Below are 17106 nucleotides of genomic sequence, written 5' to 3'. Positions count from 1 at the left end.
CTGCAAATTTGGATGTTCCTAAAGTGATTTTCGTAGATCTACGAACATCCGATTGGGGTACCTCCTCGAATTGGTGACGGCGCCTCTGGTGGCCGTGCTCTGAAGCACGAGCTGTAAAGTTTGTTTTTTATAATTTGTATTCGTAGCTGTAGCTACATGCGCCAACATGAGTGTTCGCGGATTTGTCGTACGTTGTTAAACGAACAGTTGCCCAGGTTGCGATGGTCGTCAACTAGGGTGGCTGCCGGACACACCCCGTGAGCTGCGGAGGCGGAAAAAAACCGCCTCGCGGGTTGAACAGCGCCGTAAGTCGGCCGAGAAATGTCCAAGCCTGTCATCGGCAGTGTAAACATGGCGGTTCATTAAAGTATTTTGACGTGAGCGAGAGATAAACATTGATTCGGCGGGTGACATGTTCTCCTCACCGTCAACCCTGTCAGTGGACCAAGTACCGTATGACTTCGAGAAAGAGGAGAATTCGCAGAAATGGAACGGCGTCCTTCTCAACTCGTTCCAGAAGGTTTGTTTTCGTTCATCCTGCTGATGCGCAATGCCCAGAGAGTTTGACCTCAGATGTTTGTGCAGGTGCTCGAGCAGGTCCACCCGCGGCTCAAGCTGCAGGACGATGCCCTCCGCTACATCGAGAAGCTGATGCTCCGGCTGCTTGGCATGCTGTGCGCGCGACCCCAACCGCATTCGGTAAGGGACTGTCAACGGACACCACTTCTTCCAAAACGTCATTTTCGTGAGGGGATACTCTATAATTTTTTTCGGACAAAAATTATAAGGAGACACTCGCTTATTATAAATTATTTTTATGGTCAAGTCGCGCAATAAGTGTCCAGACTCAGAAACCGGTCAACCTCGTGCCAAAATCCCAGATATAAACAACTTAAGTCAGGTATTTGTTTACTGAATAAATGTAGGTGGATGCTCACTGCATCATAACCTTATTAATCCCTTTTAAAAGTTCTTTACGCGAATGAACGATAAAGTTCAATTAAAAGACGCAATACAAACTTGCTAACATGATCTGTCAAAAATATATTTAATTTTTTTAATTCAAACGCAAACTGTCAATTAAATTGCCGGCCACTCACAGGTCCAAGATGTCGAGGAGCGAGTAAAGAAAACATTCCCTAATCCGATTTACGTGTGGGCCGTCAAAGAGGCGAGGGATGCCATCGAAAAAGGGAGGAAGAAATCGCCGCTGGTCATGCCTGTTGATAAAATCCATTCCTTGCTGCAGAAGGTACAATATTAGGTTACTATTGTTATAACTAAATTAAATTTCGCGCGTTACAGGAGGTTCTGCACCACAAAATCGACTCGCAAGTTGCTCTGTTTTTAGTTGCTGTGCTCGAGTACATCTCTTCTGACATTCTTCTGGTATGACTCCCTAACTAATTCATTTCATTTCATTTCTCAATTTAAAAAATATTACAGTTGACTGGTTCATATGTGAAAAACATTCACAATGTGTACATCACAAGCCAGGACATCCAAATCGCCATCTGCGCGGACAAAGTGCTGATGGATATGTTCCATCAAGAGGAAGACAAGATTCCTATAGCAACGCTCCCGCCGGCAGTTGCGAATCACGTTGAAGACGAAGATTCGCCGGTCGTGCGGGCGTCAGTAACTTACGAAGAGGTTGTCAAAGACTTGATCCACGACGAGAAACAATACCTGCGTGATTTGAACATGATTACCAAAGTTTTTAGAGAGGAAATAGCCAAATTAGTTCCTCCTGGTAGAAAAGTAAGTGTTTTCTTGTTTCGTTGGTATGAAAAATCATTAATTTTACTATCACACCAGGATTTGGACATGATATTTAGCGAAATTATGGATATCTACGAGGTGACCGTGATTTTGTTAGGATCTCTAGAGGACATGGTGGAGATTTCGGAGGAAAACCAAGTACCTGCAGTGGGGAGTTGCTTTGAAGAATTGGCTGAGGTTTGTTTCAACTAAAAAGTAAATTCTTAGGATTTGACGGTTTATTTTTTTGGCGGAACTATTGAATTCAAGTAGTCATTCTGGGTGTGTACAACACAGTGGTGGAAATTTTTCGATTCAACGGTTTAAGCTATTTTTGGAGATAATAGGAAAATAGCCCATAACTTCTTAATTGATTAAAAAATACAGGGTTTCCTCGATTTGGCTTGAATTTGGTTTGTTTACACTAGTTGATGAGACAAATCGATTGGTGGTTCAGTTTATATGTTCTGGAAAAATATCTCACAAGAGTTAGCTCCAGGCTAAGTAAGTTTTAATGGTTAATCATAGAGCAAAAATCATATTTTTAAAACTTACCTTATTTTTTCATGTTGATAACAATTGTTTTAGCTTTGTTTTTTTTCTAGAAAAACATTTTCTCAAACTGCTAATAAGTCATTGTCCAATTTCCCGATGACATCTAAAAATTAGGGACACTCCGGAATGTCCTGTTGATTGATTTGTCTTGTCAAATAGGGTCCACTTATCCAACAATATCACAATTTAATGAAAACTGACTGAATTTTTGGATTTTTAAACATGTCCCATGTTAATTACAATAATTTATATAGGTTACATATTCCATCAAATCAGAAATTTACCTCAGAGATAACTCTCAACTCATTGGATACTACATAAATTTAATAATTTTGCCAAAAACGTCAAATTATAAAAGTTTCCTTGTTTACTTATACATGTATTTGTCAAAAATTGTAGGAAAAATCACATCATCAAAACCTGAATATATATCTTGCTTTTTTCTGGAAAAAATGGCCGCGGGAAAAAACAGATGAACTCTGCTTTCATGTTAATCTTTTTCATTAGGCGGCTGAGTTTGACGTGTACCGAAGATATGCGAAAGACTTGACTCACCCGAGGTTTAAGGAAGCGTTGATGCAGCTGCTCGCGAGGCCCGAAGTTTACGACGCCCTGCAGTCGGCGGGACACGGTTTCCGGGAGGCCGTCAAGTATTACCTGCCAAAACTCCTCCTGGGACCAGTGTGGCATTGTTTCCTCTATTTTGAATACTTCCAAGTACAACGCACGTCCTTGTTAGCTGCATGAACTGACCCTAGTACCTTTTACGCAGATTCTTAACCAGTTGACGCGTCAAAGCGACGACCGGGAAAGTTTGGAACAGGTCCAGGGTCTGCTGACGCCCCTCAAGGTGGTCATAAGCGAGTCAGTCAAGCATCTTCCCCGAGAGTGAGTTTTATATTAATTCTGAAGTGACTTCATAGTGGAATGAACTTTTTCAAATTTTTCTCAGTCAGTAAAGAATTCTTAAAGACTCTTAAAAAATAGAAAAATGTTTGTTTTGCCCTTGAATACACTAAATATGTAATACAATAAATTTAAAATTGATTATATATTGAATAAATAAATATTGTTTTTAAATTTTAGCGGTGAAATATTCCTGAACTAATAAAAACTTCATTTTTTCAATTTATTTTAATTTATTGGCAACCCATGTGCCTCTATCTTGGGTCCACTAGAATATTTTTTTTAAATATCAATAATTTGTGAAAATTTCATAAATACCATGTCAATCAATTTGTCTTGTCAAGAAATGTCAGCAAATAAAATTAAACCATTATGGTGTTTTGAAAAAATAACCTAGAGAATTTCTGAAGTGATTTTTCATGAGTGTCCAACGAGGAATAAGTAAAATAATATCAATATTTTGAACTAACTCCAGTAGGGACCTGTGTGGTGCGAGGATGCATGGTAGGGCTCGCAGACAGGCGGCAATGAAAAAAATCAACGAGTTACAAAAGTCAATCGAGGGCTGGGACAGCAAAGACATAGGCCAGAGCTGCAACGAGTTTATAAGAGGTGGGTTCAGACCAGATGTGGCTAGTCTGGATAATGCAATTTGTATTTTCAGAGGACTCGTTGATTAAAGTGGGCCCTGGAAAGAAGCTGTCAGAAAGAAAAGTATTTTTGTTTGATGGTCTCGTGGTTTTGTGCAAACCGAATAGTCGAAGATCTTCAGTCACTGGTCCAGTGGCCGGAGAGTTTAGGATGAAAGAAAAGTTTCACATACGTAGGGTAGAGATTCATGACAAGGATGACACAGACGGTGAGTGCTTCTGCAAATTATCCTCCTTTATAATTGCAATGCTCGCTCTTTTAGAATACAAATATGCGTTCGAGATTGCTCCAAGGAGCCAACCGAGCGTCATCCTCATGTCCAAGTCACTAGAAGATAAGAACAATTGGATGGCTGATCTCGTAATGCTCAATACTAAGAGGTGAGTTGTTTTTTTTTTTTTACTTAAATGATGTTTTGTGGCGTGCATTATTTGAACTTTTGCAGTAAAAAACTCCAAATTTTATTGGACATTTTTAGCCATTTAATAATTGTAGGACTGCATTTTAGACTTTAATGTGCAAATTAGTTGGTTCTCCTGAGCCGATTTAGACGGGAGTTTGACAAAAAATTTGGCCATATTTACAAATTTTTATTGATGCAGAACTTTTCTGAATAAACCCGTACTTTTTTAAAAATTTGTGGGAGTATTGCACCTACTGCACAAATTAAAGTTTTTGTAGAATATCTTTACAATTGTAATGCATTTTTTCCAGCATGCTAGAGAGAACGCTTGATTCGATTTTGCTGGACGAGGAGAAGAAGCATCCACTGAGACTGCCGTTGCCAAGCATTTACAAGTTCGCAGAGTCTGACTCAACGACCAACATTGTGCTGGAGGAGCGCGAGAGCAACGGCGTTCCTCTGATCAAAGGTGCAACGCTGTACAAGTTGGTTGAGCGGCTCACTTACCACATCTACTCAGACCCAATGTTCGTGCGCACCTTCCTCACCACCTTCCGCAGTTTTTGCTCGCCTCAGGTAACGTTTTAAATTAGACTGCCATTGAGTCGCCTGACTTAATTATATTTTTTTCAGGAACTGCTTTCTCTCTTAGTTGAGAGATTCAACATTCCTGACCCGTCACAAGTGTTTGAAGAAAACACGTCTGATGGGGAAAAGACGCTAAAAAACTCTCAGAGAGAAGACTGGAAAAGATATCGAAAAGTATGCGAAATCTATTTATTATCTGGATTTTATAATTTATTTGATTTGATAATTTTTAGGAATTCACGCAGCCGGTTCAGTTCAGGGTTTTAAACGTGCTTCGTCACTGGGTTGACCACCACTTTTATGACTTTGAAAGAGATCCTGACGTCCTTCGGGCGCTACACGAGTTTCTCGATTCTGTGACGTCAAAATCAATGCGCAAGTGGGTTGATTCCGTTCTGAAAATCGTGCAAAGAAAGGTAAGCTATTTTCAACTAGAGTCAACGATTACCACCATATTTTTCTCAAATGGTGTGGTAAACGTAATTAATTTTCAGAGCGATCCTCAAGACCAACAGAGAGAAATAACATTTAACTTTGACCGCTCTCCTCCACCGATTGAGCAGCATATTCAGTGCCCTGAATATGAGTGGACTGTTTTAACTGTAAGTTTGTATTGATTTATTTTCTTGGCTCAGAGGCCAGATGAAAAAAAAACGTCAACCAAAATAATTGTTTTCACAAAGCAAGAAACTTGCATTGTAAATTTTTTACATGTAAGATTTTTAGAATTGAAATCCATTAAATTGAATCTTTCATAAATTTTTAAGAATTTTAACTGTAATATTAATAATTGTATTGCTCCTAAAAATTCGGATATGATAATTTAACTCTTAATAATTTAATTAAAATTACGTCACTGTTCTTTGTAGGTCGATTTTTCCTCCCATTTTGCAAATAAAATGGAAACTTTTATAAAATTCCCGCGTTTTCGATTTTTCTTCAGCTTCATCCAATAGAAATAGCCAGGCAGCTGACACTGCTGCACTTTGAGCTGTACAGGGCTGTAAAACCGTCTGAGCTTGTCGGCGCTGTGTGGACCAAGAAGGACAAAGAGAAAACCTCTCCGAACCTGCTGAAGATGATGCGGCACACAACTAACTTCACATTCTGGCTTGAGAAGTCAATCATTGAGACAGAGAACTTTGAGGAGCGGGTGGCGGTCATGTCTCGCATCATCGAGATCATGATGGTGATGCAAGAGCTAAACAATTTCAACGGCGTCCTCGCTGTTGTCTCTGCCATGGGCTCTGCCTCAGTCTTCCGCCTCAAAATGTCTTACCAGGTTAGTATTTCTCTCAGGATAAAATAATATTTAAAACGGTTTTGTAAAAGTTCATCCAGTTATATTATCTTAAAAAATCGATGGTAAAATTTAAAAAATGGGAAGGACTATTTCAAAATTTGGGATATGACCAACTCAACTTCATCTCAAAAAGGGAGTACACATTTTAAACTGAAAATAATGGTGCTCTTTGCTACTAATCTATTGTGTTTGATAAAATCTGAAATTTGAATGTGTATAACTCGAAAACCGAGAATGACGGACAATTTTCCATTAGCAAATCTTCATCTAATTTTAATCTCTGTAAGACGGTAGAAAATATCTCCTTCAGACATATTAGACTGAACTATCAAATGGGATTACAACTAATTTTTTTAACTGTATTGGAAAAAAAATAAAATGAATTGAGTTAAAAGAGCTCGAAAACAAAAGACACCAATTTGGCATTGCTTCAGGCTATCCCAACGAATCTGAAGAAGGCAATGGAGGAAGCGCGTGAGCTGAACAGTGACCACTTTCGCAAGTACCAGGAGAAGTTGCGCTCAATCAACCCCCCATGCGTGCCCTTTTTAGGTATGAGTGCCTTTACCCTATTCATATATTTCCATGGTTTACTTCAATTAATTGCAGGAATGTACCTCACCAACATTCTTCACATCGAGGAGGGAAACCCCGACTACTTGCCAAACGCCCCAGAGCTTATCAATTTCAACAAACGAAGGAAGGTTGCCGAGATCACCGGCGAGATTCAACAGTATCAAAACCAGCCCTACTGCTTGAAAGTTGAGCAGAAAATCAGAGTGCGTGTTTTGCAACAAAATTGTTATTTGATTGAATATTCTCATGACACTTTGCAATTCAACAGAACTTTTTAGAGACGTTAGACCCTTTCGGTGATCAAAGAGAACACGACGTCAGTACTTACCTGTACAATAAGTCGCTGGAGCTTGAACCGCGAGCTTGCAAGCAACTTCCAAGATTTGTAAGTGACGCTTTTCCTAATGTATTGTCAAATTAACCTGGGAAATTTGTAGCCGCGGAAATGGCCCGATTTGAACCTGAAATCGCCTGGTATCAAGCCGAAGAACTTGCCTGGCCGGACGTACCCAAATCCATTGCCCCCTGTCCGAAGACTGAACGACAACGGCGAAGACACGCCACGCACGCCATCCATGTCCACTTGCTCACCCATTACCCCTACCGGACCCAACAGCTCCTCTGACTTCAGCGTCTTTGCTCCCATTATAATTGGCCAGACTGGTTAGTACACACATAAACTCTTTGTATTGATTTGTATTCCTTTTATTTTAAAGAAAAATATTAATATGTGATCAATTCAATTCTAGCCAATTCAGACAAATTAATGGCAGCATTTTTTTACCTGTCAAACCATTTTTTAGGAAATTGTAATCTGAATAACCAAAATATATCCGTTTTAAAAATATTTTTCTAGCCGAATATCCGTTTCTAATTGATTAATATTATTATGGTTCTGTAGGGCTATTTTGCCCCATTCATTGATTTTCATGAAGGGCACAAGTTTGGCTTGTAATAATGATTCAGCAGTAATGATTACTACAGCAAAAAACATGACAAATTTGGCAAGCTGATAGAGGTTTCAATTTTTGACATGTAAAAATCTCCCTCCCAGACATGCCGAAATAAAAAAACAGCTATGCTTTACCAGCAGCACCAGCAAGTTATGCAACCCACTAAAAAAATTAATATTGCCTAAATAAAGCTTTATTTTATGAAAACTATTTAAGAAAAAATTGAAACTACTATAAGTCGTTACGTTTGTGCTCGCGATTTTCCCAGAAAACGTCTGTTAGAAAATGTTTGGAACAGTAAATTTTCATGTGATAAATCATAGCCCATTAAAAATGCATTGGTATAGGGCATAATTACTACAAATTGTTGCAACAATATATCACTTTTCTTTGCCTAAAGGATTATCTGCACGTCAAAAATTAGTCTACGCATTTCCAAATTAACCCAATCGTTCCTACTGCAAAGGTAATTTCGACTGCCTTTATTTTTTTCGCAGGGGTGACTCTGCCGAGCGGAAACCTGTCCCCTGGTGCCGCGTCGACCGCCTCCAACATTTCACCCAGCTCGAGCATCGCGACGTCTCCGGCAGCCGTGGACGCGCCGCCCATTCCTCTGTCGCATTCGCAAATGCCGCCGCCGTCAAGCAACCCTCCTCCGCCCCTGCCGCCACGCCGAAGACGTGAAAACTCTATCAGCGAATCGCCCAACCCCAACAAAAACGTGCAAGTAAGTTGAAAACTTCGCTTTTGCTATTTATGGAATCGAAATATTTTTTAACTTGGTACAACTTTATGATTTTAATTACAAAAAGGCGTTGGTTTTATTGAAGAGAAAAATGTCTAAATTGAGAAGATATATTAAAATTATTTATTTGTTGTTTTTCTTTTGATTTTTATTAATGGCTAGGAAATGATAATTATATCTGGGAAATTGATTTTTTCAATTAAAAAAATTAATGCTCTAGAAAATCGCGCTATTTATTTAATTTAATAACTTATTCAGTTTGTGATTTTTTGGAGGATAAAACCGAATCAAATTTGAAAGAACCCAACTGTTAAATTTCTTCTGTCTTTTGTTTTAAATATCACATGTAAAGTCTAATGTGTCTTTTCTTATTTTTATATAAAGAATTCCGTGTTTAATTGGGCAAATTTCGCAGTCGCGGCAAGCGCCAGACGCGCCCGTGCTGCCCCCTCGTGAGAGCTCATCGCCACCCCCGCTGCCCCCGCGGCGGGACCTCAGTCTGGGCGGGGGTGGAACGATGCCTCGACCGGCGCACCGATCTCCCATGGACTTCCCGACGTCGCCGGGGGCCGAATCTACTAGTCTGCTGCAGCGGCGCAACTCCACCATGGACATGCTGCCCATCGTGCCCACGCCGCTGCCCCCCGTCACGCAGCCCAGGCGCCGCGTCTCCGCCAACGAAATCAGCCACGCCAACCACGTCCAAGACCAAAGTAAGTCCAATCACAACTTCGAATGACATTTTATTAAAACTAAACATCAGATATAATTTAGGTTAGAAAATTATGCTACATTGATGTTAATATTTAAATTTTACCCATTCGCGCGGGAGGTTGACCAATTAAAAATTGAAAATATTTTAAAATTCGAACAATTCCCCAGATGGAAATGGAAATATCCCATTTGTATCTATGGCTGTGACAAGAAATTTAAAATTTATCAAGAAGAACAATCACAGGATCAACTGAATTTATTGATAAATGTAAGTGCAGCTATTGCCTGCAAGATATTGTTAAAATAAAAAAAACATTGCACATCGTGTATTTTTAACTTGCGGGTGTTATGCAACCCTAGAATCTGAAATCGCGGTAACGGGATAGTGTAAATAATGGACTGTTGCGCCAGCTGTTCAACCACTGAGGACCTTTCTGATTGGAGAATTCAAATCTTTTTTGTCTGCGTAGCTCACAGTGGACGTTTTTGATTTGATGAGAGTTAATTTAAAGTTTTTCACAGGCCGCCATTCAATCCACGAGCGATGGAACAACAGCTACGCACCCCTGGAGTCAAGCTCGCCGCCGTTCATTTTGCCTCCGCAGCGATCTCCGGACAGCGTCCGCGGCTCGCCTTCCCCTCACCTCGTGCCCTCTCCAAAAAGTGTTTCAGGTCAGAGCATATCAGCAGGCAGGAACTCTGGTCCCCAACTGCCCCCTAGGCCCTACAAGCCGTCGATGTTTCCGTTCACAGAGCACAATATCCCGAGATAGTAATTTTTTCCTTTCGCGCCAATTTTTAGCGGAGAGATTTAGATTTCTTGTGATAAGAAAACGCATAAAATATTTTCCATCGGAAGATCGCTGACCAGAAATGGAGGAAAGGGTAGGGAGAATCGTAAAGAAAGGGAAGCTTGCTTGTATTCAATCACCCAAGACTTAACAATAATCGTTGTTTCCGATGTTAAACCTCTAATCTTAAGGGTTCGGCAAAGAAAAAAACACAAGGACGTGGTCGCCCGATACGAACCGTGGGCTTATTAGTCACAATTTCGTTCCCGTCGCGCAGAGCTATTGAAAATGGCGACTGTTAGAGTCTGGCCGTTCAGAAACGCTGATTTTTAGGAGCGAATTCCAATTTTCGGGCCAGACAATAGCCCTTTGACAATTTGAATTCCAGCTTAGAACTTAAATGTCTTGAAATTGATCGTGCAATCCAATATTTAGCAAAGTGAATTTAAAAAAGAAACATAGTGATGCTTTAAATATGTGTGTACATACACGAGAGAGTAAATAGCTATAATCCTGAAAAGTTGTACCGACGATGAGAAATTTTAATGTTCCTATGTCCCGCAATGTATTCCGATTTTGATTAATTTTCTGTTCGTTTTCCTCGCTAGCAATTGAGGAATAACTTTTCGCGAAAGGATTAATTAGACGAGTATGCTACACACACTAAATGTGATTTAGGTTACTTATGCATATACACACACTGTATTTATGTAAGATTCGCAAATGCCAAAAATAAGATAAATCTATCATAGCACGTAAGAATAGACGATAAAAATGTACCGTGTTAAACATGTTTTCTCATTGTAAAATGCCATAAATTTTATTATTATTCTTTTTTATTGACATATACATAGTCCGTTGCGTGCGAGAAGAGCTAAATTCTTATCACAGAATTAACTTATCGATTAAATGAATGTGATAAATTCAAAGTGTTGCACAATTTAGTAAACAAGCGGTCATTCTCAAGGCAAGATGTATAAAAATCAGATTTGTGATTCGCACGTTGCCCGTACCTTTCTAAATTTCGTACATATTTTGCGATTTTAGATTTATTTTACGAGACAGTTGTGGCAGTTTCTTTTGCATTTTATTCCTCGACTCTGGAATGATCTTATTTTTTCGATTGACATTGCTCAGAGTGGAACCTTTTACTCTTGACCGATTCTGATTTTTACCGCCGTTTCTTTGGATTTCAACATATCATGTACATCATTCGAATGTTCACCTTCTCCATGGATATAATTTATGTATCAAATTGTAAATAATACAGCGAAAATTTCTTGAAAAGCAGGTGCACTTGGTTTTTCATTTTGTTTGTAAAAACCCGGTCGTTTTTTCAGGCAACATATTGATTCTTCAGCAGAAATTATCTCACCGATCGGTAACTGCAAATTTCAAAGGATCAGCCGGTCCGGTAATCAAAGTCGTCTCATATCGCATCGGCCCATATTTGTAGTCCCAGTGGTAACGCCGGATCATCTACAAAACGAATCAGAGTTAATATTTTAAACATGAGAATATTTGCCGAATTTTAGTTTAGAACACTCTATAGTTGACCATCTAAATTTTAACGGATGCCACTTAATTAAATCTCACCATTAGATCTAAATATTTAATTTCAGCTGAGACTGAAAATTTTTTCTCCCTGTGAAATTGAGGCCCACAACAAAAATTTTCAGTTTCAACCGAGATACGATTTTAAAAAAAATCCATCTCATGGTGAGCACATTTTTTTAGTGACATTCATGCGAATCAAACGTGTTTCCCATTTGTATAAATTTCTGAATCCATTAGGGATGAATCTCACCTTGGCAAGCATCATTTCCAGCTCCATTTTAGCAAACCTCATGCCGACGCACTTTCTAGCGCCGTGGCCGAAGGGCAAAGTGACGAATGGGTGCATTTTTTCCGCCTGTTCTCCGCCTCTAATCCACCTCTCAGGGATAAATTTTTTCGGTTGCGGGTAGTACTTTTCCAACAAGGACAACAATCCATGCGCCAGGACGACGTCAACCTGTTCGGTAAAAATTGAATGACCTTTCGTGGGAGGAATTAGTAATATTCTTACGTTTTTCGGGACCCTGTAGCCGGAGAGGACGATCTCCTGATGGGTGGTCCTCGCGTTTCCTTGAGCTACTGGTTGAATTCTGTAAATTGAGCACGGCTTAAAAACCAGTTTTTAGTCTCAAAATGCTTACCTCATGGATTCTTTGATGCAAGCCTGCAAATATTTCATATCGCTTAGCATCTCGTAGGTGATAGGGGTGTTGACCTCAGGCAGAAACTTCCTCATTTCCTGGTAAAGCAGCTCCTGCTTGTCTTTGTTTTCGGAGAGATGCAGCAAAACATTCGTCAAGGCGTGGGATGTCTGGTTTAAAATGTATATAGCGAACATGATTATGACATTATTTATTTACCGTGTCAACTCCGGCAAAGAGCATGTCAAGAGCCATCACGATGGCTCTTGTGGGATTTGGATCTCTTTCCAAGAATTTTTCCAACACGCTGCTGGTGCTTTCGTCTCCCTTTTTGATTTTGCTTCGTTCCACGGCTTCAATGACGTATTTGTAGCTGATGCTAATAACCAGGTGTCAATTATTTGAGGTCAACACTTTTTTTTAATATACTCAAGAAGCAGACTAGCATTTTTCAAAAATCGCTTGAAGGTCGGCGTCGGTATCATGGTCCAAACGATGCTCTTGACTTCCAAAATGTGCATGTCGTGGAAGAGCTGGTGAATTGCCTCAATCATCCTTTGAGGCACAGAGTCCGCCTTCAAGTTGGGGTCCAGGCAGCCCAAGCGAGTGTCCAGGGCAATTAAAGCGATTGCTTGAACACGCAATAAGAGATTTATTCACAGACCCAGCATCTATTTGATGGGAAAATTTACATTCCAGGGCCCACTTGTGCAGTTCATTTTTGAAGTCTTCTGGCATTTCGCTTTTGCTGTCCCTAAACCCTGGGATCCTAAGGCAGGAGCAAAATTTAATTTCTTCAAATTGTTGTGGTAGGAAAAGAAAAAATCTACTTTGAAATGAAGTCCTCGGCGACTTGGTCAATGCCCGCTGCGTACTGCTTCGCCGTTTTCGGCTGCATCATCACAGGATTGACTAGGGTTCGACTTTTGTGCCACGTCTCGCCTTGGCTGGAACAAAAACATGAGACTTCGACAGTTCGTCTCGACTAAAAGTGCTCACTCATTCAGGATTCCTCCCACTCCCTTGAAGAAGTCTTTCTTGACAACCTCCCGGAAGTATTTCAGGCACCGCAGCGAGGGTCTTTCGGGCCAGATACCTTCGTTTCTGAAGATGGTCTCAACGTCATCCGCGTTGTAGATCATCACCATGTCCCTGCGCGGCTCCAAGCCGGAGAAGCGCACAATGTCTCCGTAATCTTTCCTGATTTCCCTGTGAGTCTCTGTCAAATCGCTAAAGTCGTACTTCCCTGCGAAGGAAAAAAAGGTTGGCTAGAGTTGTCGAACTCGAGAAATGAGCATGGAGATTGAGTCAAAGTATACAAAATTTATAATAATAACTTAAATTATTTTGCTACACATATCGTCTTAGTAGCGGAACAATTGCGCATTTCCAAACAACCAAACGCGTCCTTTGGTTGAAAGTTTTTAATAAAAAGAAATAATTTTTCGTTGAGACTATAGGTGGAAATTTAACTTTCCTAATTTTCGAATTAAAAATCTTCATTGGAATATAAAAATTTAATCATTTGAACACCCATGAGTAGTTAGGGTGCAGCAGAGCAACGCGCTAGGCATTCATGCTCAACATGTTGCATTCTTTATCCGTTCAGGGGATTACGCTCACACCAGAGCTAGTAATAATACTATATTGCTGAATAGTTAGGAGAAAGGTTATTATTAAACCAATTCACGCGCGCCAAAATTGCGAGCACCGCAACAAATAGAATTGATGGTACGGTGAGGGGCATTATTATGCCTGTCGCATTTTTAACTAAATTCGTTTTGCAGAGTAGAATCATCCAAGTTGATAAATTGCACAATAATTAGTTCGCGTGAGACGTTAATGCAAGATTATGATATAGCGGTATAAATTTTTAACAGATAAAAGCGTGTTTTTGCTGATTAGATTATTTAGGTCTCTACCATTCAGTTGAGGTACAAACCTCGAACAAAATAAAAATACAAGAAATTCAAGCAATTATAAACTCACGCAAGCCCGGCAGAAACATATATTTTGTGCCAATAATAGGCAACTTCTTAGGTCCAGGAATCTCTTCGAAAGGTCTGGCCGTTAACCATTCCGCAGGTTTAGAGTCCGCTGCAGCTGCGACAGTAGAAAAAACCCTTCGCCTGAAGGGTCTTCCCTGGGGCAGCACCACCCTCAGGCTCATGTTAGAAATTTTTCGTCAGTTCAGAGGCGACAACATCAACAAACGCGGCCACTCGTCAGCACTCTTTTTAGGCCTGCGCTAACTGCTGTGACGCAGAATGGCCCTGACTGTGAATGAGGCCGACGCAAAAGCCTAACACTGGCGATCTCGGCAAATTGAAGATAAAAAAGTGGCAGGGGACTGGCGCGCTAAAAAGCAGCAGCTGCTCCCCCTACACACGCTGAATATAAATACGATTAGAGCAAATAATGCGTTCCAATGAAAACCTGAAGGGGAATTATTTTTTATTTAAGAAAAGAAGAATAGTTTTTCTTTGTATTGAAAATATTTTTTATTGATACTCAATCTGGATTTCTAACACAGCTAGAAGTTAAAAAAATATAACGTGTCTAATTATACAATTTTTCGTCGACTTTTTAAAAATAGTTTTTAGAATGAAATGTCTATAACTGCGATGTGAACCTTTATCTTACACTCCTCACTCCTTATCAGACCATCGATTCCATAATCTCGCTCTGCGTTTTTATTTCTAAATTACCCCTTACAGAGTCAATTGGTACGCTGGGTGACTTGAAACTTGAGCGGGTCCATGGGTACGTGCACCAAAAATGTTTGGTACTTCATTTCTCCGTAGTTGTAGTTCCATTTGAATCGCCTTATCATCTAAATGACATGGAATTATTTAAATTGCTATTGCACCAGCATTATTATCTCCACCTTGGCAAGCACCATTTCCAGTTCGAGCGAGGCAAACCGCATACCCACGCATTTCCTAGCTCCGTGACCAAAGGGGAGAGTGACGAACGGGTTGACGCTCTCCTTCTGGTCGCTTCCCCTGATCCACCTTTCAGGAATGAATTGGTCCGGCTCCTTGTAGTATTTTTCCATGCGGGAAATTAAAGCGTTCGGCATGATAACATCAACCTGACGATTCGAGATTAGTCACGGTAATTGAATAAATTGCTTTTGTTCTTCTAGCAGGAGTTCTTAATGTATTTGCCTACTACTTCTCAGAAAGCCAGAACTTTGTGACATAATTATTTGCACAATTAAAAAAAAATGAGTCGTACATTTTTAGGAATGACGTAATTTGAGAGGACCACTTCTTTCTGGGTCGTTCTGGCGTTGCCTGTTATGACCGGCATGAGTCTGGCACTTTCTTTGATGCACGCACGCATGTACTTCATTTCGTCAAGCATTTCGTTGGTGATCGGCGTGCTGGGGTCGGGCAGCAGCCTCTTCAGCTCCTCATATAGCTTCTCTTGCTTTTCCTGGTTGGCCGACAAATGAAGAAGCAGATTTGTAAGGGCATGTGAGGTCTAAAAGGATCACATTTTGATTATAATTTTTAAGGGTTATTATTTTAATCAAACCGTGTCAACTCCAGCCATCAGCATGTCCAGCGCCATGATGACAGCTCTCGTTGGATTTGGGTCTCTTTTCAAAAACCGCTCCACAACGCTCATCTTATTTCCGTCATCCGTTGGGATTTTTTTCGACCTCTCAATCGCCTCATTCACGTATTTTAGAGCAACGCTGAAGGAAAAAATTTAAAATATAAACCATTCTGTAAGATAGAAGTGCATAATACGCTGTAAAATAATCCAAGGTGGAGGCGAATTCTCGCCAGGTTGGCGTCGATATAAAGGTCCAAAGGGTTGTGTTTCCCATCTCAAGGGAGTGCAGACATTGCAGCATTTTGTGCACCGAGTCTATCATTCTCTGCGGCTCTGAGTCGTCGGGCAAATTATTCCTCAGGCACCCCAGCCTCGTGTCCAACGCAACAAGCGCGATGGCTAACGTATGAGAGAAAATAAATTCTATTTTTTATTTCGGAATATAACCTTATCTTACACTCCAGGGCCCATTTGTGAATTTCGTTTTTGAAGGTGTCCGGCACTTCGTTTTTCTCGTCCCTCATATCAGCGATCCTAATATTAATTCAGAGGCTATATATAGATACAAAATTACTTTTGGGATACTTTTAGAAAATATTACATGTTGACAAAGTCCTCAGCGACGTCCCCAATTTTCCCGGCATACATTTGCACAGTTTGGGTTTTCATCATGACTGGATTGACCTGCGACCTCGCTTCTTGCCACGCTGGACCTTGACTACGAATAAATTGGTGTCGGTTTATAAATTGAAATTTTCGGCCTTACTCCACCAGAACGCCAGACAGACCCTGGAAGACGTCCTTGTTCGTGACGTCCCTGTAGTATTGGAGTGCCTTAAAAGAGGGTCTCTCCGGCCAAGGACCGTCGTTCCTGAACATGGTTTCCATATCCTCTGGTTTGTAAATGAAAAGCAGATCTCTCCTTGGCTCCAAGCCACCAAATTTGACAATGTCGCCGAATTCATCGCGCAGCTGCTTGTGCAGTGTGATCAAATTTGTAAAGTCATATTTGGCTATAAATAATCAAAAAAACTTGCAACTCATTCTGTGAAAAATTAATTACACTTACCGAAGCCGGGAAAGAATCGGAATTTGTTGCCCAGCAACGGAATCGCTTTGGGCCCAGGGACCTGGGAGTAAGGCCAGGGCCCATTGCTCGCAGCGGCCTTTTCCTGGGCCTGCGATGCGAACGGTCGGAGAGCGATGAGCCTGACGGAGGCCCCACGGCGCAGCATCGAACAATCAAAATTCGTCCGGCCTTGGAGTAAAATTGGCCTCGCACAACGAAATACACACGCAGCCCGACTGTTTATCGCCGCTTGCATTCGGGCAGTGACTGAGCTCCCGGTCGGTCTTTATCTTTCCACTGCCAATATTACAGCGTCATATAAAGGT

General features: G+C 40.6%; 3 protein-coding genes across 3 annotated transcripts; 1 reads left to right on the top strand and 2 right to left on the bottom strand.

The window, feature by feature from the left end:
* Positions 1–114: 114 nt before the first annotated feature.
* On the top strand, positions 115–11238 carry LOC135948321 (protein son of sevenless-like). Its single transcript, XM_065497539.1, has 23 exons — positions 115–520; positions 586–699; positions 1103–1252; positions 1306–1389; positions 1447–1761; positions 1819–1959; positions 2824–3033; positions 3089–3204; positions 3698–3834; positions 3887–4081; positions 4136–4253; positions 4588–4852; positions 4910–5038; positions 5098–5280; positions 5359–5466; positions 5808–6146; positions 6602–6719; positions 6777–6946; positions 7012–7128; positions 7181–7406; positions 8194–8423; positions 8857–9154; positions 9678–11238. The coding sequence occupies exons 1-23, from the start codon at positions 413–415 to the stop codon at positions 9926–9928; spliced, it is 4122 nt and encodes a 1373-aa protein (XP_065353611.1). The 5' UTR covers positions 115–412; the 3' UTR covers positions 9929–11238.
* Positions 10765–14414, bottom strand: LOC135948328 (probable cytochrome P450 301a1, mitochondrial). The gene is made up of 10 exons (XM_065497552.1): positions 14134–14414; positions 13144–13390; positions 12975–13091; positions 12837–12913; positions 12574–12775; positions 12364–12523; positions 12145–12314; positions 12015–12093; positions 11754–11960; positions 10765–11425 (listed from the first exon to the last, which is right to left on the bottom strand). The coding sequence occupies exons 1-10, from the start codon at positions 14312–14314 to the stop codon at positions 11318–11320; spliced, it is 1548 nt and encodes a 515-aa protein (XP_065353624.1). The 5' UTR covers positions 14315–14414; the 3' UTR covers positions 10765–11317.
* A 206-nt stretch (positions 14415–14620) lies between these two features.
* On the bottom strand, positions 14621–17047 carry LOC135945405 (probable cytochrome P450 301a1, mitochondrial). The gene is made up of 9 exons (XM_065493086.1): positions 16781–17047; positions 16478–16724; positions 16313–16429; positions 16169–16245; positions 15906–16110; positions 15688–15850; positions 15385–15633; positions 15032–15238; positions 14621–14977 (listed from the first exon to the last, which is right to left on the bottom strand). Exons 1-9 carry the CDS (start codon positions 17034–17036, stop codon positions 14864–14866), a joined length of 1635 nt encoding a protein of 544 aa, XP_065349158.1. The 5' UTR covers positions 17037–17047; the 3' UTR covers positions 14621–14863.
* Between the last annotated feature and the right edge of the window lie 59 nt (positions 17048–17106).

The sequence above is a fragment of the Cloeon dipterum genome, chromosome 1 (assembly GCF_949628265.1).
Source record: "Cloeon dipterum chromosome 1, ieCloDipt1.1, whole genome shotgun sequence".
NCBI lineage: Eukaryota > Metazoa > Arthropoda > Insecta > Ephemeroptera > Baetidae > Cloeon > Cloeon dipterum.
The sequence above is the reverse complement of the archived record's forward strand: the minus strand, read 5'-3'. Positions and strand labels throughout refer to the sequence as shown.

Bases quoted from the DNA above. Each gene is read 5' to 3' on its own strand.
- LOC135948321 (XM_065497539.1), top strand. From the start codon at position 413: ATGTTCTCCTCACCGTCAACCCTGTCAGTGGACCAAGTACCGTATGAC. The intron at 1,390-1,446 runs GTATGACTCCCT...AAAATATTACAG, and splicing joins TCTCTTCTGACATTCTTCTG to TTGACTGGTTCATATGTGAA. The intron at 5,281-5,358 runs GTAAGCTATTTT...ATTAATTTTCAG, and splicing joins TGAAAATCGTGCAAAGAAAG to AGCGATCCTCAAGACCAACA.
- LOC135948328 (XM_065497552.1), bottom strand. From the start codon at position 14,314: ATGAGCCTGAGGGTGGTGCTGCCCCAGGGAAGACCCTTCAGGCGAAGG. The intron at 13,391-14,133 runs GTGAGTTTATAA...TTTCCTTCGCAG, and splicing joins TATGTTTCTGCCGGGCTTGC to GGAAGTACGACTTTAGCGAT. The intron at 12,524-12,573 runs GTATATTAAAAA...CCTGGTTATTAG, and splicing joins AATGCTAGTCTGCTTCTTGA to CATCAGCTACAAATACGTCA.
- LOC135945405 (XM_065493086.1), bottom strand. From the start codon at position 17,036: ATGCAAGCGGCGATAAACAGTCGGGCTGCGTGTGTATTTCGTTGTGCG. The intron at 16,725-16,780 runs GTAAGTGTAATT...GATTATTTATAG, and splicing joins CCGATTCTTTCCCGGCTTCG to CCAAATATGACTTTACAAAT. The intron at 15,239-15,384 runs GTACGACTCATT...TCGAATCGTCAG, and splicing joins ATTACGTCATTCCTAAAAAT to GTTGATGTTATCATGCCGAA.